Genomic DNA, 24,651 nt, shown 5'->3' with positions numbered 1-24,651 from the left:
AAAAGATGATTTTCTCATTCAGAGAGTGTCTCGTTCAATTAAGGTCCCTTGTTATCGAGGGCATATTGTTAGAAAGCACCTTAACATTTTCAGGTGGTATAATAATGTCAGCCTGCCTGCGCAGCCTAATCAACGGTGGCATTCAGGGAGAACGCCTCCCAATCTGGCCATTCAAGACAGTCTGGTAAAGACACAAACACAAACAGCTTGGTGGTTGTGTAAACCCCTCTGTTCTTCCCCTCTGCTTGGAATAAGAAGAAAATTGTTCTGCTGCCCTCAGTGGCGGGTTTCCATTTATTTATTTGTATATCTGATCATGTAACCGTAGCACAGGGCGATGGATCGCCCTCGTCTTGAAGCTTTGCAGATGCCAGGGCCGCAGAGGTTTTCCGTGGTTTACGGCTGTTAAAATCGCACAGAAAATGCCGGTAGGTCCCGGTGACTTTGATTCTCGGCCTTGCGGATGTGATGAAATCATATCAGCTGTCACGTTATTGTTGACTGACACCTACCTACACGTCAGCAACACGAAGGCGTCGCGCCATTTGACGATTCGTGAATTCCTCGCTCGCGTAAACAGCATTCTCGAGACTTCCAATTGTTAAAATTTGTTAACTTTCAACGGGTAAGTGAATTAAGTGAATCTATGCTTTGGTTTTCAACCATTTACTTTTCATTTCATTGGCACCTGAAGACTGTTTGTTGATTAACATAGTAGTATTCGCGTTTATTGTTTATATTTCACACGTCAGCTTCTGGCTTGAATACGAGGCCTTTTATCGCTGCAATGAGTAATAATCTTTAAATGCATTGCGGCTATTGACAGGAGGAAGGCGGCACCGGTTCTTCTCCTCGGGTCCGGGGGAAAAGGCAGGGACGGCAGCGGTGGGTTGATCCCATTAATCGGAGGAGGATGCAGTATTGTTGTACATTTGATAAAACATATTAATAGCTTAATACCTTATGAATAAATAGACAGATTTCTTGACAACCAAAACCAAACCAAGTCAGTTTGACCAGAGTCCACACGTAGAGACTCCAAGCAGCAAAGAGACCGTCCCACTTCCATGTTGCCAACAGTTACGGTATAGCAGACCAATAAAGTTTATTAAACTACTTCCAAAGTATGAATTAAAATATAAAGTCTCTTTGTGATATTTGCGTGATATTTGTTTTCCTGCTGGAATGGTTATATTTTCTTTACATAAGTGAGGTTTAATTTGTTGTGGGGGAAAATGTCTTAGTTTGTCAGTGTGGACCGCACGTCAGTGGCTTTACAAATGTGGTTGATGCATACCAGGCCTTGTATATTATCAATCAATACATCTTTTGAATGGACCTATATGGGAATCTTCGCTCCAGTTTAGCCTCTGCGTCCGGAAAAGTAGAGCCGGCCGGCATGCAGCTTTCACAACGCCGACGCATCTGCTTTATGTGACCTTCCACATTGATTACAATGGCAGCTAATCTGGAGTGTTGCCGTGCCGCTTCCGGAGAGGCCCAGGGGTGAGGGTGACACGTAACTAATTCATATGGCAGGAATTGTGTTCTGAATGACAGAGTTGTAGTTCAAGTTCATGCGCAGAAATGCCATAAACGGCAAAGAAAAGCACTCCCGAAAAATGGTACACTTGCTCCCGTGTACAATTATAAACACGTTCATCCATGCACAACAATCCAAAAGACAAAAAGGTGAGACCTTCTTCCAGCGCAACGGCCGTTTGAACACTGTACTTTACCTTCTTTGTCAGGGCGTTGAACAGCCCCCAGAATAACTTCCTGGACATGAGCAGCTCCTCTTCGCAGGCGGACCCCAGGTTCCCAGACTCCCCCATCAGACCGTAGTGCTTCCAGTTCTGCTCGTAGTGGTTGGTCAGCAGCTGATGCCGAGCACAAGGGAAGTTAAGAAAAACAAGACTCGAAAAAGTTAACAATAAATGGACCGATATTCTGCAGGGAGCATGTCGTCTATGCGATGTGTTTATTCATATCGTTCACGACGATGAGTCACCTTAAGCGGCATTCTGGCGTGTTCGGTGAGCTGGGGAACGTCAAAGACCAGGCGACGGAGCAGAGGCTCCATCTTGGATGGTTGAAGTTTACTGAGGAACGCACGCACGCACACACACACACGCACGCACGCACGCACACAATGACTTGTGATGGTTGTGATGATGATAACACCATGTTTGAAGAGGGCTTTGGCGAAACAAATAGTGACAAATTACCACAACCACTGAGCTAAATGGTCTCTAAATGTGGCCAAATAATGCTTTAAAATCAATTAGTCTACTTTATACCAATGAAGCTTGAATGACTGTCTTTGTGCCCTTTTGTACCCTGTACTATGGCCTGGTGCCAATATCCCTGCAGCAGCAAAAGTGTCAGATGTATAATAATAAAAAGAACAGACGGTGAAGAAAAAAACGGGCATTTACAAAGGGTGCAGCGTTTTGAATATGCATGTACTGTAATGTATAATAGACCATGTTTGTAGTAGATAGCTTATGAAAAGTTAAAAGAACGGCCTTTGGCGTGAATCAGATTCCCGCACCGGGAATTGAACCCCCGTCCTTGGAGCCGTTATTTGCCACAGTTTCAGCCCGGAGGCGCTACCTGCAGACAGCGAGCAGGCAGTGCTCGATGGAGTCCCTCTGGGCCTTGGTCAAGCTGAGGGCCTTGGCGAGGCGGTAGACGGCCTGGATCACAGAGTTCACGAGCGCCTCCCGGCCTTCGGGAGCGCAGAACAGATCTGAGCACTTGGCGAGCAGGGGCAGCACGGCGGTGCACAGGTAGCGGTTGAGGGCCAGGGCCATGTCGATGGAGCCCAGGTCGGCCTGCGAGGCAGAGAAGTGGAGGATTTGTACGCGGCTCGCCTCGCCCTCACCGATACAACAAAGAAGACGAAAGCGAGCCGATGAAATATGAGAAAAGTCTCCCTGAAAGCTTGGGAAATGCTTCTTCGATAGATGGCTTTTGTAACTATGTCCTTCGATTATCTCGACAGCTGTTCGTCCGATCTACTTGACACGTGTCGGGTGTATAGCTGGGAATCCAGGGACGTGCAGCGTCTCAATAAACCACACGCCAGCGCTCGGCTCTGTGCGGCGGTCGGAGAGCGGACGGTCCCCGCACCGTGTTGGGGGCCTCCCGCGCAACAGACTGGTTGAGCCACGGTCCGTTCTACACGGCGGGCGGCGGGGGATGGCAGATCAAGCGGGCTCCACATTCCTCGCCACGCACGAAGAGAGCGAGAAGAGGCGGCGATCTCGGCGTTCTCAGCGTGGTTGTTTGAGGGGGAGGAGGCGCCGACGAAATAAGGGGAGTTTCAGTCCGGAATAAACAGGACTGAACCACTGATAGAGGAAACCCGGGCTGGGCTAATCCCTCTGAGGTTGTTGTCGGTTATAATTTACAGGCTGCATAAACAGGACTGAACAGCTGACAGAGGAAACCTGTACTTGACTGATCCTCATAAAGTTGTAACACGCCTATATTTTCACACCTGTGTGCTTCTTGCGATGCTTCTTTTTTTCCTCGCAAAGTGGTCCTTCACGTTTTGTTAAACTGTGCCATTAAAATGTCTCGGAAGGTCTTAAATCATGAACGGGCCGGCACCAGTTCAAGAAATGTGGCATTGAATCAAAAATTCAGACACTGGTTTACAGTATTCTCGTTCCTGATACTGACTGAGACTACAGGTGGTGGAAGGTAACAAAGTACAAGTACTTTCTTTGAAGTTTCTGAGACTTCCCACTTTGACTACATTTCAAGGCAAATATGTGTACATTTGGCTCCACTACATTTACCTAAAAAATATTTTTATTTATATTTATATCTTTATTTGTAAATTGAAATTGAATTGTACAAAAAAAAGAGTAGGCACTTCATGCCATATAGACTCATATCTTATAGACTTATTATAAGAGAACTGGATATGACTGAATATGGGGATAACTTTTTTAACTGTAATAGTTTAAGTACATTTAAGAGTTGGTACTTGTACTGGTTTACTTAAGTGGAAAATAAAATGAGGTACTTTCACTTTCAACCCAGTAAAAGGTCTGAGCACTACTTCCACCACTGCAGACTATGGGATAGTGAAGAGCCCGATAGTTCAGTTATGAGTTAGCTCTGTGATAGTGACATTTCTGCTGATTCCCATGATGAGGCGTGGGCGTGATGACTTAACCGATCACGTCCTGCGTCGGCACTGATTTACAGTGGATCCCTCTAGTGTTTTAATTCGACACTTTCCACCGCAGGTTTGGGTTGATCACTAGAGTGGTAATGGCCTTTCCACCAGCAGCGGGTTTCCGTAATTGGTGATAATCAGCGGTTGATTGTTCAGCTAAATCACAGCCGAGAGAAGAGGGGGACAGGCCGAGGTGGAAACAGGTGGTGTAAATAAACAGCGTAGATCACTGCCTGTGCCAGAGGCCAGGCTGGATGTCCTCCAGCTGGGCGACGCGGCAACAGAAGCCATTTCTCTCTCTGCTCACGCTGTCAAGCGAGGCGGCGGCCCGGAGGTCTGGCAGGAAGCCCACTTCCAGCAGGTGGAAGAGGAAGTGCTGGTTCTCGACGCCGTAGACCCTGTCCAGGAACAGGACCATGGCCGCCTTGTGGTCTGGGCAGAACACCGTGGAGGGGTCGGGATCGAACAGTTCACCGTCTGGATGGAGGAAAATAAACAAACAAAAACAAAGCAAAAAAAAAACAAACTTGGATTGATGTTGTTAAACGTGCTCTCTTCTTCTTCCAAGTAATTCAATGCATTCATTTCAGCTATTCACTGAGTAACTGAAGAAAATCTAACGAAATAGCAGGTTACAGCCGTACTTGAACGGGATGAGGTTGCCAGGGGAGATGAGCCGCGCGTGCTTTATATGCTTACCAGAATGATGCTATTTTAATCCTGTGCCGATACGAACGTAAAATTGCAGAGTTCCTCCAGTAATAGTGATCCAGTTGGAACGCGGCGCAGACTAATGTAATTGCATTTGACACAACTAAACAACAACACAACAGAACAATTAAATTGGGTGCAACTTCCCTCGTGTCATTTTTTGAATCTACTGCCTATTCTTTGCCGTAGAAGGCGACGCATGTCATTTACAACGGGGCCATTTATGGTATTTGCAAAATAAAGTGCACACATTGTTCATGTTGTGCAAATAGAGAAAGAAAGTTCTAAATCAATTAATGTCACAACGCACAGTCAAGTGAACCCTGTGAGAAAAGGGCTTAACTAGTAATCTCAATGTATTTGCTTGGTGGTGTTTGGTGCTAATAATCTGGTGTCAATAAATGTTTGATAATGGCGATGACGTCATAATAATACCAGAAACCGCGCCGCTCTGACCTGTCTCCGGTGTGGGAATCTGGAAGGGAAGGCTGAGGACGCCCTCGAGGTCCTTGATAGGAACGAGGGATCTCAGGATGGCCCGCACGCGGAGCGCTTCTCCCTTACCGGCCTGAATAAGCTGGACCACAGCGGGCGACACAAGGCGGAGTTTTAAGACGGACAGATACAACTAGAGCCACGGTCACAGTTATTACACCCGATCGCGATAATTCCAGCGATCGCAATGACTTTGTGAAATCGTTTGATTCCACAATCAAAATTTAAAGTTGTTTTCTTTTTTTAATCAATGTCAGAAATGTTAAAACAGAGTGTGAACTAGGAGAGATTCCATCGGTTGGGTTGAGGCAAATTGAATGACATTTCTGCGTCCCAATGTTCTATGTCAATAGATTTGTTCTATGAGTTATTACATTATTGTGAGCTTACACTATTACACTATCATAATATGAACTAAGAAGGTCAATAAATCTGTATGACAATGAATCAGCAACTAAAATGGGAACGTGCCGGGATGGTTTTGCCAAACGGTCTTTTGGACGGATCCCCTCCGAGAGGTAAGCACGCCAAAACCCAAGCCTCGCACTCCTGTTACCGAGGTCACACACTGTCCATCCTTTCCACTCCAGTTACCGCCCCCCTTGTGGGAGCCCTCAGTTACTCCTCATTAACCTCTATCGGCCTGTTGACAGTAAATAAAACGTCGTCATGAGCAGGTATCGACTGGGCGTTTTCCTCAACGCTTAATTTCACTCACGTGCATCTCTGGAGCACAGCGCCCAAGGAGGTCAATGAGGGCCGAGTAGAAGGTCATGATGGCGTGCCCCGTGTGGATGAGGTCGTCATCGGCGCCACCACTGTCACCATTGTCGTCATCGTCATCATCGTCACCACCACCAACGGCTTCACTGCTGGAATGGGCAAGGGTGGCGATGTTTTTGCTCGTGAGTGCCCATGGCAAAATAATGGCAAGTCATGGCACTGTTTCACACACACACACACACACACACACACACACACACACACACACACACACACACACACACACACACACACACACACACACACACACACACACACACACACACACACACACACACACAATTTGTGGAGGACTCGGTTTAAGTAAGAAGGAGCAGGTTGAAGCAGGACAAGCCACTTATTGAGTGAAAAGATAGTTGTCACGGCAAGCAATATATATATATATATATATATATATATATATATATATACAGTATACATTAAACCGGAGAAAAATGATTTTTTTTAAGATGTGATAGTGGTACTAATATCATATAAGCTCAATTATAAGATAAATAAATAAAATTAGGTAACATAGAGAAAGTGTAGAAAGAATAGAAATATACAGTATACGTTTAAAATCAAATCAAAATAAAATAAAAATATTCAAAAAACCAATGTGCAATGTAGCAAACGGTAAGGATAATAATTATGATAGCTGCCTTTTTATTTATGGACGTGTATGATTAGTGTTAGGGTTGCCACGCTTACCGGTGTTACCCGGTGTTCGGGCGTACACCGGTGACATCAGTGACATCACCGCGTGCCAGCAGCGACGTTAATCAAATTAATAAAAACTCTAATTTGTGAGACGCCCAGCGTGTCATCAGCAGGACATTACAAGAGTGAAGGTGGCTTGGTGTCGCACAGTCTGTCACATTTCACTTGTCACGGGAGGAAAGAAGGGAAGCAGGGCTATAGAAGACCTCAGGTCAGGTCCAGATCCGTACAACAACATCACATTTCTGCTCTTTTGGGAGATCATATTAAAATGTGACAAGAACGCAATTGCACAAAATTATACACACACACAGACACACACACACACACACACACACAGACACATACACACACACACACACACACACAGCTTCAACTGACAGCGTTCTGTTGGACTGGTAGGCCGTGGTGGGTCCGTCCAGCGAGGGGTCTTCCGACATCCTAATGGCCTCCTCCATGGCCGCCAGGAGCCCCTCGCCCCCCTCCCCCCGCAGGGCGGGCCCGAAACACTCGGGGCGACGAATCAGCAGCCTCACCACCACGTAAGCGTTTTCCTCCACACTCTCACCTGCAACATAACATGTGTTCTCACGCAACCGTACACATGAACATCCTTGCTTTACAGGCTTAGCTCATTTGAGGTCATGTCCAAACGGTGGGAGGAAGTGACAGACAATGTATTTTGACCATTATTGAATATACAATGTTTAGATCAACAGAGATACTCTTCAGGTTAGAAAAGACAGCAGTTCAGATAGTTAGGCAAGACATTTATTAAATAAAGGAGGATTTTTAGTATACAGGCCAATCACCTCATCTCTTCATTAAATCGGTCAGAAAGATTACCATTGCAAAAAACTGCAAATCGCAGAAAGTTCAGGTAACGCTCGCCCTCTATTGGATTCCAACCAATTTCAGGATAGCCTTTAGACACCAGCATTGTGCAGCTCCTTAGGCCACAGCCTGCAAGGTACTGGACCACCTGGGGAGCAGAGGGAGCAGCCAGGGCGGGATATGTTAAGGAGACGCTGAAAGAACCCAAAAAGTACAGAGCCAAGTACAAGAGCTGTTCAACTCCACTTGATCTTGACTGCCTGGAGAAAGCTACAATAATAAGATATATATGTACGTATATATATATATATATATATATATATATATATATATGGGTGTCTCCATAAAATATTTTAAATCAAAAATAGAGGTGCTAGGGTTATGGGTATGGACTTCAGTTCACCTTCTCTAAGTCGTGCTCCCGTAGGGCCAGGGCCAGCTCGTTGTTATCCATAACAGATGCTGCTGCCACGTCCAGGGGCGTGGCCCCGCGCATGGATGGTGCGGCTGGGCAGGAAGGACACAAAGTCTGTTATATCACACAGTTGTGAGTTCTTTACCCATGGAGGAGCCTCACAACATCACAAGAAAGTTACTTTTTAACAAGACAAGCAAAACGGCATAGCTTATGCAACTGAACAGTTCTCCATGAGTCTATAAGGCAAGAAGAGCTCTGAAAAGCAACGACTCCCGAAAACCTTATATTCACGGTGTGCGATCTCCAGTCACTAGAGGAAGCAGCTGGATTGTAATTTGACCAAAACAAATCAAGATTTCCAAGTCAGAATCTGACTGGAACCCTTTTCGCCCATTCATATATTATGAAGAGTGTCGTTTTTTAGGAGGAGCTCCACCGCATACTCTGCATGTTACTAGATTGTAACATGGCTGTGATTACAAAAGAATAGCTTAGAATTTCATTATATACCCATAACTCTCATTACTAAGGTAAAAAAAAAAAACTTAACTCTTGTGACTGGAGAGGTGTGGAATCTGACAGAAATATAAATGATTGCACGTTCAACGACCTCAGTGGAGCTGAGCTGAGCTCGAGCTGTTTAAATTTTGGGGAGGACTTGTTTGCTTTGCTCACAAAATAAAAGCACACAGCGAAGGCAGGGAGAGGCATTGGAGCAGAGCTCACCCAGTCCAACGCTGCTGTTCTCCAGCAGGTAGCTCAGGTGGTCGAACAAGGCGCCCTGATTTTGACGGCTGATGCGGCAAAAATAGCACAGGAAGCGACAGCAGTGGGCCACCATCTTGGGGAAGCTGATCTCCTGGCAGCATATCATGGAAGCATAAAAGGATGAAAGACACAAACCTTGGGCCATAATCAGAATGAAGGGCTCTGACTAATCGTGAGAACAAATTAGTGCTCAATGTGGCATGCATTTTGGAAGAAAACATAATTTCTCCATTTGAAGCTCCTCAGTAACAACAGTAAATGACTAAATGATTGCATATTTATTATTTGTGACTGTGGGATAATTGAACAAATTCTCAAGAGGTTAACTTTAGATTTATACGTATCTCACCTTTGATTCTCCTTCTCCCAATACGTTGACCATCACCTCCATCACCGTCTCATGCATCCCCAGGGCCCGCATCAGGTTTGGATGCTGGTAGAAAACTTTATTGTTCATGATGTCCCTGCACATAAGACAGTGAATCATGCATGCACGTGAATCAAACATGGGCAAAGGAGAAAGCCAGAGGTCGTGCCTCAGAAAAATTCTTCCGTACCCCAGTCCTCTGATCATCCGCCGCTCCTCCTCTTCCCCCATGCGGACACGGAGCAGGGAACGGATCTGGCCCAGGGAGGCCAGGAGGGCCATGGTGTCCTCTACGGAGGCCTGGCTGATGGTGTAAGCCCTCCGGAGGGGCGCTCCCATCTGGCCCCCCAGGCCCTGGTACTGGCGGTGCAGCAGTGAGAACATTGCCCTCACCAGGTCGGGGTCCTCCACCACGCCCTCCTGGGCCCAGCGCACCATCGTTTCGGAGATGAGCTCCTGTAGAGACGCTGGGGATACAGCGGTGCAGAGAGGTGGAAATTGATGCATGGACAGGGCTGAATATCGTTTGAAAGGGTTCCAATAACGGTGACTATATACAATTTTATTTGAGAGGAAGCTGTCAGAGACTATAATCAGTTTATGAACTTAAAGGTATTAACCCTGATCCCCTCTGTAACACATCATGTAATAAGACTGCACTTTGCAATAACTTACCAAAAGGTAATCATTTCAACTATATTGTATAATTACCCCCACAAGTTGTACTAACGTGGCACATGTTGTACCAAACTTGCTTGTGATAAACTTAACTTAAAAAATCTTGAACGTAATACATGATAACCTTTATCCCATTTTGCCGCAGAAACCCCATTAATCACCAATGGCGCGTGTGTCCTCTGTTGTAATCCTCTTCTAAAGTCCAGAATCAGCTCCTTAGTTTTTCTGATGTTCAGGAGGAGGCTGTTGTCCTGGCACCAGAGTGACAGGTCAGCCACCTCCTTTTCATCGTCGTCTGTGATCAGGCCCACCATGACGGAATCATCAGCAAACTTGATGATGGTGCTCGGGCTGGACCTGGCCACACAGTCATGTGTGTACAGGGAGTACAGTAGAGGGCTGAGAACGCAGCCCTGGGGGGATCCTGTGTTCAGGGTGAGGGACCTGGACATGTGCCTCCCCATCCTAACCACCTGGGGCCTGACTGTGAGGAAGTCCAGGATCCAGGCATGGCGCGGAATGTTCAGTCCTAGCTCCTGCAGCTCAGCAGCCAGTCTGGTGGGGACTATGGTATTGAAAGCTGAACTGTAGTCAGTGAACAGCAATCTCACATAGCTACCCCTCCGGCCATCCAGGTATGTGAGCGTGGTGTTCAGTACCTGGGATCTGTCCATGTATCTGTTCGGCTGGTATGCGAAATGCAGCTGGTCAATGGTGCGGGAGAGGGAGGCACTGATGCAGTCCTTAATCAGCCCCTCGAAGCACTTTATGACCACCAAGGTGAGGGCCACTGGACGGTACTCATTCAAGCAGGCTGGAGAGGCGTTCTTCAGCACAGGGATGATGGTTGACCTCTTGAAACAGGACAGGACCACCGACTCGGCGTTGAATATCCTAGAGAGCACCGGGGCTAGCTGGTTAGCACAGGTTTTCAGCCATCTGGGCCCGCTGCTTTCTTGGTGTTCACACGGTCAGAGCCCTCGTGATGTCATGCTCATCCCCGGAGTGCGCGCTCATCCCCAGCGCCGTAACTCAAATTAGCCAGCAAGCTAGCAGTGTTGTTGCCAGCCTCAAACCGCGCATAAAAGGCGTAGCCCCTTGTGGTCGCCTGCGCGAGCGCCTCGTGATTATGCACATTTAAGTATTTTTAGAGCTTATTGTGTGTCATCTCCATGACACATATGTCTGTTGCTGCACAACTGTGTTTCTGGACCTGCTAACGTTGTTGAATTCTCATTCTTTGATTGCTCTTGTTTTGTGGAGAAGATGCCTTGTTAAAGACAGTAGCGCCACCTCGTGTTAAAACTAAGAAGTACAATACAGTCAAGCACAAGTTTCATGTGTGGGCAATTATTCCATTATATTTTTAGAATTTGCTGTGGACCACGGGCAGTAGTATGTACACCGCTGGTTTAGAGGCATGTTTAAAAGGCTAGAATGCTTAAGCGGAGTGGTATTTTCCGCAAAAAACTTCAAAGACATGTTTTGGGGACCTCCGAGACCTATAGTAACTTGTTAAAAAAGTAGCATAATGGGTCCCCTTTAATACACATGATGCAATCGCTGGTAACTAACACATTCACACCGTGAGACTGAGTAGGGAAAAGGGGATCACTCACCGGAACCCTTGGCTCTGCGGCCCATCTCGGCTCCCGTCTGCTTACCCTTCGGGCCAAGGACCCTTCCCACCAGACTGACGAGACGGTCTTTTATCGTCGCGCCCGCGCCGCCCTCGTCCTCTTGATCTCTATCGGCGGTGATTCCTAACGGGGAAAAAAAAAACACAAAACGAGCAGGGTTAAGGAAGTGGCGGCCAGCGCTTAGAAATCTCACTTGCCAAGCCTTTCCTCGGGGGCCCGTTGGCGGTTCCCCGGCTCAACGGGGATTTGTCCGGGGATCAGTGCGTGTGTCAAAGATGCGACGCTGGGGCGGCTACCGCAGTGTGCGATGAGCAGCTGATGGAATTCGAGCAGCATCCCTCTGACGTCCTGCGGGCAGGGGCAGTCCCGCTGCATCCGTCCCTCTCTGAAGCTCAGCAGCATGTTGACCTGCGGGCAAGTGGGGAAAACGTGGAGACTTTGTTTCTCTGAAAAGAGATTGTCCCATGAGCCGACGGCTTCGCAACATAAAACAAGAGGAGCGATTCCCATTTGGAAAACAGATTATCAAAGCGTCTGTCTATCGGAAACTAACAGATGTCACCGAATGGCCGTGGCACTCGAAAAAGGCAACATCGACAGTTCTCCGCGAAAAGTTGGTCTGCACCCGGGCCTCCACCAACCTGCTCCAGCGGCGGCGAGCGGAACTCCTTGGTCTTTCGGGCGGTGAGGGCGGCCGACATGTTGAGCGCCTGCATGACGTGGTTGTAGCGGCGCCGCTGGTTCTCCTGGAGGCGGCCAACGAAGGCTTCGGAGAAGGCCGCCACAGCCTCCACCCGGTGACGGAGCTGGCAGTCGCACAGGAAGGACAGCAGCTGGCAAAGCTACTCGTCGGAAAACGTTGAAGATAATTAGCAGAACGTGTGGACTGACGAGGAGCGCTACTTAGAACGTTAAGTAGGCTTAATTTAGCAAACGTATTTCAGAATTAATCATTTTTTTGATAAATCTAAATTTCTTCATCATCCTTGAACTGACTTGGAACGTTAGTTTGAGGGTCGTTAGAACATAATCATAGGCACATAATCTTCTCTCCACTACAAACATCGTTTGGAATTACTTTTTGGTTTGGAAATGTTCCCCCATGTCTGGGGGAAAAAAAATAAGGTTTAAAATTAATGGGATGGAGGTATAACGACATCTGCGGCATTCACCTCAAGTTTGACAGCTTCCGGCAGCTTCATGTGAAGAAGTCCCTGTTCGGGAATCGCGTCGTCCTCATGGACGCCGCCTCCGGCATCTTTACCGCACTCGCCTCTCGCATCCGTCTCTCGCTCCTCCATCCCAGCGCAAGCTTCCCTGGAGAAAACTCTGGGGTCGATGAGCCTCAGCACGTCTCCCACGTCCTCATCCCCAAATGCTCCCATTACCAGCAAGGAGTAGAACAGTTGAATCAAAGGCACCAGAAGGAGCTCCACGCTGCCCCCGTCTGGGTCCCTGACCCCCCGCTCGACAGCCTGCACCGCCACGGTCAGCATCCCCACGGTCAGCTTCTTCAGGACGTGGAGGGGGATCTCCGGGCTGTCCTTGTAGTCGCCGGCGGCACCGTCGACGTCGTCTCCCACCGCCCCCTCGCTCCGCACGAAACAAGGCGAGGAGAAGTGCATCTTGGGCTTGAGGGAGGTGCTGAGGGCCATTCTGGGGATGGGACTAGCGGCCCCTCCGCCACGACGTTGGGGGCCGGGCCGCAGGGTGATGGCCCTCGTCTGCTCTGTCATAGGGACGATGTATTCCTCGTTTGTCATCAGACGCGCGGTAGCGTTGGCGCTGAGGTGGACCTAGATGATGAGAAAAACAACAGACTTAATTTTGAAGTACTGCAAAAAAAAGTATTTAAGAGTTGCTATGGACGTTTTCCATAAACAATTCCACTTCACTCTTTCTGTCTTTGTATAAATTATATAACGTGGGTTTTGTAAACTCGACATTTTAACTTCAGGCCAAAAAACATACGTTCACAGGGTTTTACGGGAGTTGGTGATGAAATAAAAAAAAACATTTGGTAAAAAATAGCTCCTTAGAAAATTACCCTGTGCTCCATGATGCAGTCAGTGAAGAAATAAAAGAATAAAAGAAAGAAATTAAATGTGTAAGTGAGTGCGTTGGAACACGCACCGTTTTGCAGGGGCACCATGATTGTGACATGGCAACAACCTGAATATTCTAATGTCAATGTGATTCAAGATTCAAGAGGTATATTCGTCACATACATATACATACTTTCATACATATATGCAGTGAAAAGTCAAATGTCAAATGTGCCTCGTTATTTCAGTATTTATAATATCAAGTTCTAAGTTTCAAGTTTATCGTCATGTGCATAACATTACAGTGAGTGTAACAGACAAGAAAAGGAAAATGTAAAAAGAAGATAATAATACTAGCGTGCGCAACCTGATTAATCAGCTGGAAGAAGGCGGAGCGCAGGCGGCCGGGGAGGAAGGGGTCCTGAATGGCGTGGAGGAGCTGGGACTGGTCCAGGTGGCTGCAGAGAGCGTGACACACCCGGGCGTTCCCCAGGGAGCAGAGGGAGCGATAGAGCAGCAGGGTGTGGTGGTGGAAGGTCAAAAGGTCGTCCAGCTCCGACAGCTCCAGGATGTCCACACACCTGGCCACGGGGTCATTCGTATGTTGTGCTGCATGTTGATAAACTGTATGCTGAGTTAGGTTTGTCCCTCTCCGTTTGCTCCTCAAAATTTGGCTAAGACGTCCCGTGCTACTGTATTCTATTCTAATTTTGAACTGTTAATTCCCTTTAACCCAGCACTTCCCGAGCGAGCGGCCTGTCTTTGTTATTCTTTGAAACATCCATATTAACCTGGAAGCTTAAAATAAAAATAAAAATACAAAAAAAAAAAAGTGCTTTGCTGCAGGCTACTTAGTGTTTCCACTCAAAGAATTGGAGGTTGAATTATTCAAGGGTGCTGTGGATGTTACTAACAAGTTGCTCGCAAGAGAACTGCAGGTCTCATTTCCATTTTTCCAGCAAACTAAAAAACCACGGCTGCCACTACCGTCTTACACGGAGCGGTTCTGTTGTTGGCCGGGCATCCCCTCCGGCGCCTCCTCACCTGTTTTCATCGGGTATGTGAAGGGTCATGACCTGCACGGGCTCCGAGCACTGCACCCGCCAGCCACAGCGCTCGTCCGTTCGGGCCGTCGACACCCTCGGGGCCCGGCGCGGCACCCGGGTCCACAGGACCGGGCTGAGCTGCTGGACCCGCAGCCTGGGGGGACACTGCGGAGCGGCGTTTCTCTTCTGGCTGCGGAAAAGCCCGGCAGCCAACGGCATCGCATTCTGGACCCGAGGGCGAGGGAGGGAAAGTGAACACGTGACGCCACGAGAGAAAACCGTCGCCGAGGGGAGACGAAGAACAGATGAGATAATAAATAACGACAAATGGAGTACAGTAGACAATGGCGAAGCCGCCGCGCAAGGGGAAGGGCAAACTTACCCGGATGCATCCCAGCTCAAACTGAAACATGCTGGCCGTGGTGGGCTTGACAAAGACAGCAGGGAACAGCCTTGTGCCGCCCTCCACCTGGGTGTGGCACAACAGCAGCGCTTCAGTTATTTGGGTTTCCGGATGAAGTTCAGATCTCTGCTAAGTTGAGTTTTAGGGTGTTCGTTCAAATCGAAAAAGATCAGCAATGAATCCACATTTTTTAAATTACAATATTTATTGTATTCTAATTCAATCTTATGAACAGGGGGAAAAAAAACAGCCTACTTGGTAAAAGGTCTCCATCTCCACTCCGCTCGACATGAACGTCAGCAGGCCGGTGGAGGTGTCGGCCAGGCAGCCGATCTCCAGTCCCGCGCTCCGCCTGCTCTGGGACAGGCCCGTGGCCTCCCCGGCACACACCACGTAGCAGCTGCCGCGCTTCACGCTGCACGCGGGGGAGACACGGTTAACCGAACCCGAAAGTAAAACGCGTGGAATTGTAATGAATCGCCCTGACGGCTGTTTGATGGTACGTAGCGGATGTCTGAAGCTCACACAGGTCCGGTCGGGGCTCATTTGACAAAGCACATCCGGGTGAACTGGCAACCCGACGGCGCTGCCACCATGAGTTTCACGGGCACTTCACAGCGTAACAATCACCGCGCTCAGCCGATGGATGAACGGTCGTGTGGCAAAAAAGAAAAGTTGTGAATGTAGCCGTAGTCAAAATAAGAGATCTTGTTTTTACGCTTGTATTTTCACCGCAATGTATCGCTTAAATAACTCGGCCTTTGTGACGCCGGAAGGCGCGGTTCCCCAATGATACGAGAGCTAGGCTAGTCGATCCCATCCGCAGCCTCGCACTGAGCTAACACAGCTAGCGTGCAGCCGGTCGCCACCTCCGAACCGGATTCACGCCGAGGAAATCGATGTTGTTTCCCCCCTTTTAAAAAGGTTATCCCGTCGTCCCGGAGCACCGACCTCTCCAGGACCTTGCCGCCGTCATCCCCCAAGGTGACGGTGACGGCGCGGGCTCCGTTCGGGTCGAAGGTCACGTGGCGGTGGTGGAAGCCGGAGGTCACCCAGCCCACCCACACGTGGAGGGGTTCCTGGCCTGGGAGCAGCCTCACGGAATGATAATACTGAAAAAAGGAAGGCGGGAAAAAAGAAGAAGGGGTAAACGACTCCCTTGCACCTCTCTATGGACAAAAGCGTCGATTAAGTAAACTCAGAATAATACCATTAAAATAACTGCACTTATTATTCGACGTCCTTCGACGTACATTTTCGGCTCTGAGTGTATTTAGTCCCGGAGTCATCGGGTCGTTACATCTCTTACCATCGAGCTCTGGACGAGGCGGTCGTAGCCGTCATTGTCAACCAAGACGTCTTCGAGGAGGCGGGCGGAGGAGTTGCTGCTGACAAGGCCTGGTTTCGTCCTCTTCAGCATGAACCTGCACACGCACACACACACACGCCTGTTTCAAGAGCCTCGCCTTCCGTTCATGTTCGTTGGCTTCCGACGGCCACTGCTCCTCCAACCGACCGCTGTTTGAGCCTGGACGCTTTGTCGGGGCCGTGCTCCTTGTGGTTCAGCTCGCCCCTGGAGCCGGTGAAGCCGTGGGCCGACTTCATCAGCACCTCAAAGTCCGAGTCCACCTCGCCCTCCTCCATCTCCTTCCTGCCTGAGAAGACGAACAGGGGTTGGTTACGCCCCGAGCCCGGTGAATAGACGTCGCAAACGCCGGATTCCCCACGTCGCGGCCCAGTGAAGGAGTCCGTCGTGAAGTCCTTCTAGGGGCGGGCCGGGCAATTGCGCAGCGCGGAACGCTGAGCGCGCGGCGGTTTCTCGTGCCATCACACCACAACACAAGCCGAAAAAGCTGATTCCCGGTTGGCAGACCCTAAACCAGATAGAAAACATTTAATCATCGCCAGCGGCCGGCACTCATTTCCACAAGGTCTGAAATGAAACCTTTCCAACTCTTGGCCCCGGGGTGGTCTCGCTGGTGCTTTGACAAGAAATCGAATGCCGTGACGATGTCAAATTGTTGGGGCGTGACGTCAGATGGCGCCATCCTCACCTGGGGAGATAGTGCAGGCGGCCCCTGGCAGGGCGCCCCCTGCAGGACTACTGAGCACTGCAGCGCATTGGAGGGACATGCTGAGTCGGTAGAAGCCCATCTCGCCGCCTCCGCCCTGATGTGTGAACGAGCGCTGAGTCACCCTAAGGAATGGGGAAGAGTCGGCCGTCCTCATGCCTCTGGTCACCTTCAATTACAGGAAAAAACACAGCACTCGAATAGGCGGGAGATAAAAGAGGGAATCGTCCAAAAGGGTTGGTTTTTTTTTTCCAAATCAAAGGCTTCAAATACGCACAGTTTGCACGTCAGATTCGCCGGAGGGGACCGCTCGAATTTCCATCTATACTCAGACGGAGTGGCCCTGATTCACCCTCAACAGAGACACCGATGGAGCGCCTGCCGTACTCCACATGAACACACAAACTCTAATGGATCCCGATGAAACATTGGAAATGTCTCGGTAATACGTGAAGGATCGCTCGTTGCTTTATCCACGCCGATCTGTTACGGGAGGAGTCACAGCGGGTACGTCAGCCGAACGCAAACACCCCATACGGTCTGAAACGATGCTGATATCGATTTTATTTTACGTTATTTTTGCCCGACCGCGACGCGCATAAGATAACCCTCGCCCGGGGCGACGGAGACACAGAACTATTCCACGTGTCAGACGTCGTCATTTCCCCTTCAGATCTCTCCAGCATTTCTTGCGTCTGTGAGCGCTCCCCGCTCGCATGTAATTAAGACTCAGCTCCTGTTTACTCTGCCGTTAACTCGACATTATGTAGTGACGCCGGACGAAATTCCTGCGGCAAATTGACAGGAGTTTCACCATCATTCCTTAAGGTAATTTTGATATAGATTTTTTTATAGGTTTATTCGGGACCAAAGAACTTGCACCACTCACGCCTATTAAATAATCATAACGCAGAGACCTTCCCGCTGCTATATATTTGGCACGATCCAATACGCATACCGTCGCTGCCCGAGGAACGGAGAACCCAAACGCGGAGCGGAGTGAGTATCAAGCCTGTTTTGGGGTTTGAAGGCTACAAAATGCTGCCGAGTCTTTAATAAATAATTGTTGTTTTCACATCAGATTGTGGCTTCACTCTATGCTCTTTTATTCCCCGCGTCTAGGAATAAAATATTCTCCACAATCGCTGGTCATAAAACAGTAAATTAACTTAAATCTATTTCCATGGACTAGCAATACCATTGAATTATTCTCATTGTATCATGATGTTACTGGAATTTCAGCAATGTGTTTCTGAAATATGTATTATATTGTAAAATATTAATGCGTTAATGCCAATTCTGGTATCTGATGTTGGTCCATGTATATGTATCACTCAAACATTAACAAAAATAAACTCGATGCCCTGCTTTACTGTACACGTAGAAGCATGTCTGGTAACCCCAACGAAGAAAAAACATGTTATTATCTTGTTTTGACACCGGCTCATGTCGACTGACATCCGCCTCCACGGTCCAAAGGATCCTTTGAGCTGTGTAAACTAACCAGCAGGTTGGGGTGGTCGGCCGGAACGGAGGTGAACTGAGGCTGTCTCCAGCTCATCCAGAGCGCCGGCTCTCTGGCCATGCTGAGCGCAAAGGGCTGGTAGCCTTCCTGCAGGCCATACAGGGAGAAGCACTGCAACGTGCTTCGCTGGCGGCCAAGATTCAGCCTCCCAGCCTGGTTCACCCCGACGCTGGCCACCGGCACCATGCCTGGGAAAGGTGATAAGGGAGTAGAAAAATAACCCCCAAAATAATAGAATGTCATCGTTTATAAAAGAGGGCTCGTGTACAGTTTTACCGTTTTCAAATTGAAGCAAATATAAAGGTTTGTTACTGATTGAATATGGTGATCAGTTTGTTTGATGAAAGGCAAGATAAATGATCGATGTGTAAAATACGTTTAGTATAACATTAAAATATGCAACGCCAATATCTGAACGCTCTTCTTTTCAATGGCAGCCAATTCAAAAAGTCCCGCGGCCGCGAGTCAAACTCTGTGACAGACCGTCGCCGACGTCAAAGTCTTTGGCGGCGAGGTCGGATCCCTTGTCGTTGAGCAGCAACTCCCCGTTGAGGGTGACCATCATGGTGCGTTCGGCCATGTCCACCAAACAGCCCACTACATCTCCCCTCTTCCAGGGACAGCCCAGGGGCTCCCCACCCTGATGGCACCACTGGGCCTGGAATTTAAAAAAATAGAAGTGATGAAATATAACACCTGCACCCAGGCCTATATTAGTTTTTGTACTGCACATAACAACACAATGCTAATACCCCACCTTGCATCCATCAAATACATAAGCCTGGTCATCTGAGCCCAGCTCCCTGTCCGGACGGCAGACGGGCCGCGCCCAGCCCACCCTCATGTCCCCCGCTGTCACGACCTCAAACTCAAAGTACCACCTCCCCTCGGTCACGGCGTACGAGCGATCCACCCGGAACATCCGGGACTTCTCGGCCGAGGTGAGACAGAGGTCTGCCGCCACAGCTGCAAACCCAGAAAAAATACCACATGGCCTTTTGATTATTTAAAAGTCTATTCAAATGGTTCCATTTCCATTCCATGCATGGGCTGAATCTATAAATTACATTGATAAATCGGGAAGTAAGCAAAATACTAAAATCCATAATAATACCTACAATCTAAATGTGATGAAAAAGATTAAAATAAAAGCTGTGAATTTTCTGATGCACCCTTATGTACATATATTCCACCCTAAGCGTAGTGGTATCGCGGATAAGGGTTGCTAATGGGCTCCAGGACATACTCTGATCCTGGTTGAGGGGTTCCAGGCTGTATCCGTATGCCAGCAAGGTACAGACGGCTTCTCTGACGCCCTCTCTACCTGCTCCTCTGCTCTTCTCATCCAGAAGGCTGTATGGTACCAGCTGTGGGCTCCTCTTTGCCTTCACATCCTGTCGGGGAAATAACCATGAAGTTAAGATGAGCAAATACTGTTATTTTACAAGACGTTCACATTGGACGTATAAATGACACATTGAGACATATACTGCCGTCCTCTATTATGACCTGATTAAGACCTAAGTTATCCCTGTTAAGCCAATCACTTGAAGCCATTTCTCACGGTTATTGTTTTGCCACATAATCGTACGCTGGTAACTGCTCACAGCAAATCAGATCCTCATCCAGTAACGATCTATTACATTTTTTAAAAAGCTATCCAAATTAGAGCCATTCAGGTTCTCCAACCTGTCAACCTCGAGAAAATATTTTGAGTAGCACAGCAGTGTAACAGGGAGTCTCCGTGGTGTTGGAGTTACTGCAGCTGAATGACTCCACCAGTTATTCACACTGTGGTCGTCTGGTAACAAGGACAATCACACTGTATGGGAGCTACTACGGCTGACTATACAGTATATAGTCATTTATATCATAAGGATATACCCCTTGAAACGCATCATCTGGTAAAGTTGCCAAACATGTTTACCAACTACGATTGCAATTTTCTTGGCTGATTCAGATTTCAGCTATTTTGTCTGACCTGACCTTTAGTCTGACCTGCAGATTCTGATTTCCGATCTGCGGTACGTCAATGAGAATTACATCCCATGATCTGATCAGGCTCACGTGATAGGACAGCTGCACATACGGACCACCGCTGCAGTTCAGTTCAGTTACCACAACAGTGAGATTGATGCAGATTTTGACACTGGCTTTATTATTGTTCATTATTCACTATGGAACAGTAATAGAACAAGAAACTGTCCCTGAGTTCCAATAAAGTAAAATACAACATGGAACGGTCACTGAGTTCCAATAAAATAGAATATGGGACCGTCACCAAGTTTCACTATAATGCAACCTGTAACTCTTCTGGGCTTTAGTAGAACACATAACAACATATAATTAACCTGGAAACATCCAGTTCAAACTTCAATTGAAAGTCTCTTTCACTTAAGGTGCAAATATACATTTATATTATATTTATATGGTACTATGCAAATCAATTTCAATCATAACAATAAAACCCCAAATAAAATAAATGGCCGACTCTTCTCACTCTCGTTCACCGGAAGTCCTCCTCCCCTCGCTGTGCGTTAAACCAACTGAATCAAAAGGAACGACTCGTTTTACCGCCAAGAACCAAGTCTGAAAAATGAAGTAGAACTTTTCTTCAGGAGCGGAGCTCCACTGTGACAGCGATGGAAACACAATCCACACAATTTTGGAATCATGTCAGGCAACAGATTAATAATTTATTTAATCTTCTTTGTTTACCTTAAAGTACCCCCAAACAGCCGACATTTTCTTACTTTCGCTCTCTTTTTTGAGCGTCAGCTACACAGCTACGTCACATTACGGTGGTGTCGGCTTTGAGTATCGGACCATTTTTACCAGAACCGTACATGAGAACAGCCTGTGAATCTGACACGGCACAGAATCCTAAAATATGTCTGACACTGATCGACCGGTGAACACCGACCAGTTCCGGTCAACGGCCGATTGCTCGGCTCATCTCAAGTTTTGTATGTTAACATTACAGTCATATTTTTGTGCTTTATTATGACCCTCCCACTTCCCATTTTGGCTCAGGAATGCAGGGTCACACCTCGTGGATGATAAGCGCTCAGTGTGCTGCGTATCAGTGGATGATGAATGAGAGGGAGGGAGGGATTACAGAACCACAGGTCATAGCATCTGGTTCGATCTGAGAGATGTAGTTTAAATACACAATAAATGTATGGTATGTGTATATATATATATATATATATATATATATATATATACATAATTATTTGGCGTAGCCGGTACACAAAATGCATACAGGTTGGCAGGTCTGGGTTCTGCATTATAAAAGCACATGTTGTTCATCTACCAATAAAGTCTATATACAGTAGATTCACTGAGCCAACGGTCAGAAATACACAGAAAGCAGATCCATACTATTTAAGACATAATTGTGGCCGACATTAATCTTATTCACGTGTTCATTTGAATCTCTGTTTCATTTTCAATCGTTAAAATGCGCCCAGCGGGACAAGATCACAGGAAGTAAGTAAAAGTTATTATTAATGGCTTCATCGGGACAGAGTGACACATACCTGTTGAGATCCACAGGTCCAACCTTGCCTGATGCGCTCTTTGGCCCAAACGTTGTGCTCGTTTTCAGCCAACATGTCCACCACCACCTCCAGGGCTCGAGACAGAACCACTTGGCTCAGGTCGACTGGGGCCGGCTGGAAGCCACTAAACTGCTCATATCTAGGAAAAAATAAATACATTTGAGAGCGTACCACACCGTCTGGGTCTGAGATGTCAGGGTTAAGGATGAGAAAAGGGAAAAAATTAATTTCCTTGGAGGCGACATTAAAGATATATATATATATATATATATATATATACTTTATTTGATAGTGACAGAAAAATACAAAAATAGCCTCGTGTCGGGAACTGAACCCGGGCCGCTGCAGTAAGGACTCAGCCTTAAAGAAGGTGCCGTCTACCCGGCGAGCCAGGGGCGCCCTCGAAGGCGACATTAAACTCATAACTGTGTCTCATTTTGTGTCTAGACCAAAGCCCTTTCAATAAACAGGGTTCATTCTGGCATCAGAAAATGAGATTCAAGGACTTTAAATTGTTCTTTTCAAGCACTATTTTCATTTTGAAGGACTACATGCAAAACAAATAAAACATAGTTACAAAAATATAACATGACCTTAGCCTCATTGTCTATTGTTTATATACCATACATACATACATATGTATCATTTTTATTTTGTTGCCTAACGGGAGCAGCTGAAAGAAAAAGAAGAAGAAGAAGATTTATTTATTTCTTATTAATCTCATTGTCATCTGCTGTTGTATGTGTCTATTTCTAAACCATGCTGGATAAAATTGACAATTTCCAGGCACAATAACATCATAAAAGCGATTCTGGAAAATTCTCATTCTGTCACAATTTGAATATTAAAACCCGGGGAGTATCACAGCTTTTCAAATATTAATTTTCTTTCAAGGACTTTTCAACTACTTCAGCACAAAAGGGGCTGTCTTCAAGTTATTCCAGTACTTACATTCCTGAGAAGGAAACTCATTTCAAATAATGAAATTTGCTTAAGCAGGAAGGGTGCCGATTCCTAAGCCTTTTTGTGAACCCACAGCATGCCAGTATTTCTATTAGTCACTGAATTATAATTTATAGAACATCTGTAAAATCATAAAACTGCAAATTAAGTGAAAGAAGTCGAGAAGCAATCTACCATTAACTTGACTATAATTACACCTACTTGGCAGGAAGCCTCATGTATCTCATTTGTTTATCAGCATGCTCATCCGCCAGTCCAATATGGAAGCCAAGAGCCAGGAGAGTCCTCCGAGGAGAGAAAAAAACAACAAAAAAAAACAAACGTGAAATCATTGCAGAGGCATTGAGGGGTCGTGAACATGTTTTTGTTTTTTTTTACCATGTGACTCACTCACGCCTACCTGATGGTGTTCTGAGCCATCTGAAGATTCTGGTGCCTCTCCTGCTCGGGCAGCTTTGAGAACTCCACCAGGCAGGGATCGTGCCGCTTGCCTTCATCTCTAACCTGCGGAACCACAACCCCGGACACTTCTCAGGAGGGTGAAAACCGAGCCGGGCCAAAACAAGTGGAACGAGGCCCGAAGTATGTTCATGCCGCAAATCCAGAGGGCCTAATTGTGTACCCGCTGGCATTTGTTGGGAAAAGATGAGCTATATGGGGGAGATTTATTATTATAACTATATGTCCCATTGTAAGCAACATGATGGGAAGATATGGATCCAAGAGCATGTGGAATAGAAGAGTCAGCGTTACCGAGTGTAGTTGCACTTTTCACAAGTTCTCTTACGGGTCCATGTGACCAGCCGAGCTCAATCTTGTCCATCGCCCAGAGTTCGTGGATATTCTCCGCCAGTCGCTCCCTGATATGCTCCAACTGTGAGGGCAACACCACCTGTGGAGGTGGTTTGGGTAAACAAAAGCAATGAAGTGTCCATCTAAAAAATTACAGCAGCATTATGTTTGTACCAAGTCTGAAAAAATGTATCCAGGGCAGAATAAAATGACTAACTGAGCAATTCTATCTCTACTCTGTCATGAGTAGATAAAGATTGATTGAATTGTTTATGGATCCGTACAGGGAAATGGTGTTTCCCAGCCCTCTCCACAAGATGAATAATATTGTATTGTGGGCTTAGCTATAGAAGAATATTAATATCTAGGATGCCTATGCAGGCCCTCCCAAAACTATATCTACGTCCATTCGGTACCTTGTTGATGTCTACCGGCATGGGAGTGAAGGTGGGCGGCGCGAGGGGCGCAGAAGGACCGAAGAGCTCCCGTCTCCCGTCCCCATGGTGCAATGTGTGGCGCTGGCACGGCTCCACCTTCAACTTCACCCGGGGGAGCAGAGCCTCGGAGCACGGGGAGAATCCCGGAGGGGGCAGGAAGCGGAACTCTCCGTGGCTGCCTCCGAGCAGGAAGCGAACCCTGGGGCCCAGAATTATG

At 47.3% G+C, this 24,651-nt stretch overlaps 1 protein-coding gene across 1 annotated transcript in view; it reads right to left on the bottom strand.

The window, feature by feature from the left end:
* LOC307242099 (ryanodine receptor 2-like) overlaps nucleotides 1-24,651 on the bottom strand; it is a gene marked incomplete at both ends in the record, with an annotated part of 79,692 nt that overhangs the window by 43,052 nt on the left and 11,989 nt on the right. Inside the window, 33 exons of the mRNA XM_080016434.1 lie at nucleotides 1,740-1,880; nucleotides 2,012-2,102; nucleotides 2,617-2,837; nucleotides 4,503-4,672; nucleotides 5,363-5,483; nucleotides 6,120-6,219; nucleotides 7,250-7,451; nucleotides 7,730-7,865; nucleotides 8,121-8,224; nucleotides 8,862-8,994; nucleotides 9,253-9,367; nucleotides 9,461-9,737; nucleotides 11,568-11,711; nucleotides 11,885-11,996; nucleotides 12,230-12,430; nucleotides 12,761-13,384; nucleotides 14,001-14,214; nucleotides 14,678-14,904; nucleotides 15,062-15,148; nucleotides 15,338-15,497; nucleotides 16,034-16,194; nucleotides 16,392-16,506; nucleotides 16,599-16,737; nucleotides 17,137-17,323; nucleotides 18,659-18,867; nucleotides 19,163-19,337; nucleotides 19,437-19,645; nucleotides 19,926-20,073; nucleotides 22,222-22,381; nucleotides 23,407-23,490; nucleotides 23,606-23,709; nucleotides 23,993-24,097; nucleotides 24,414-24,633. Coding sequence (XP_079872560.1) covers nucleotides 1,740-1,880; nucleotides 2,012-2,102; nucleotides 2,617-2,837; nucleotides 4,503-4,672; nucleotides 5,363-5,483; nucleotides 6,120-6,219; nucleotides 7,250-7,451; nucleotides 7,730-7,865; nucleotides 8,121-8,224; nucleotides 8,862-8,994; nucleotides 9,253-9,367; nucleotides 9,461-9,737; nucleotides 11,568-11,711; nucleotides 11,885-11,996; nucleotides 12,230-12,430; nucleotides 12,761-13,384; nucleotides 14,001-14,214; nucleotides 14,678-14,904; nucleotides 15,062-15,148; nucleotides 15,338-15,497; nucleotides 16,034-16,194; nucleotides 16,392-16,506; nucleotides 16,599-16,737; nucleotides 17,137-17,323; nucleotides 18,659-18,867; nucleotides 19,163-19,337; nucleotides 19,437-19,645; nucleotides 19,926-20,073; nucleotides 22,222-22,381; nucleotides 23,407-23,490; nucleotides 23,606-23,709; nucleotides 23,993-24,097; nucleotides 24,414-24,633 — 5,596 coding nt within the window. The remainder of the gene's footprint in view (nucleotides 1-1,739; nucleotides 1,881-2,011; nucleotides 2,103-2,616; nucleotides 2,838-4,502; nucleotides 4,673-5,362; nucleotides 5,484-6,119; nucleotides 6,220-7,249; nucleotides 7,452-7,729; nucleotides 7,866-8,120; nucleotides 8,225-8,861; nucleotides 8,995-9,252; nucleotides 9,368-9,460; nucleotides 9,738-11,567; nucleotides 11,712-11,884; nucleotides 11,997-12,229; nucleotides 12,431-12,760; nucleotides 13,385-14,000; nucleotides 14,215-14,677; nucleotides 14,905-15,061; nucleotides 15,149-15,337; nucleotides 15,498-16,033; nucleotides 16,195-16,391; nucleotides 16,507-16,598; nucleotides 16,738-17,136; nucleotides 17,324-18,658; nucleotides 18,868-19,162; nucleotides 19,338-19,436; nucleotides 19,646-19,925; nucleotides 20,074-22,221; nucleotides 22,382-23,406; nucleotides 23,491-23,605; nucleotides 23,710-23,992; nucleotides 24,098-24,413; nucleotides 24,634-24,651) is intronic.

Source organism: Zeus faber (genome assembly GCF_960531495.2).
Source record: "Zeus faber genome assembly, chromosome: 16".
NCBI lineage: Eukaryota > Metazoa > Chordata > Actinopteri > Zeiformes > Zeidae > Zeus > Zeus faber.
The sequence above is the reverse complement of the archived record's forward strand: the minus strand, read 5'-3'. Positions and strand labels throughout refer to the sequence as shown.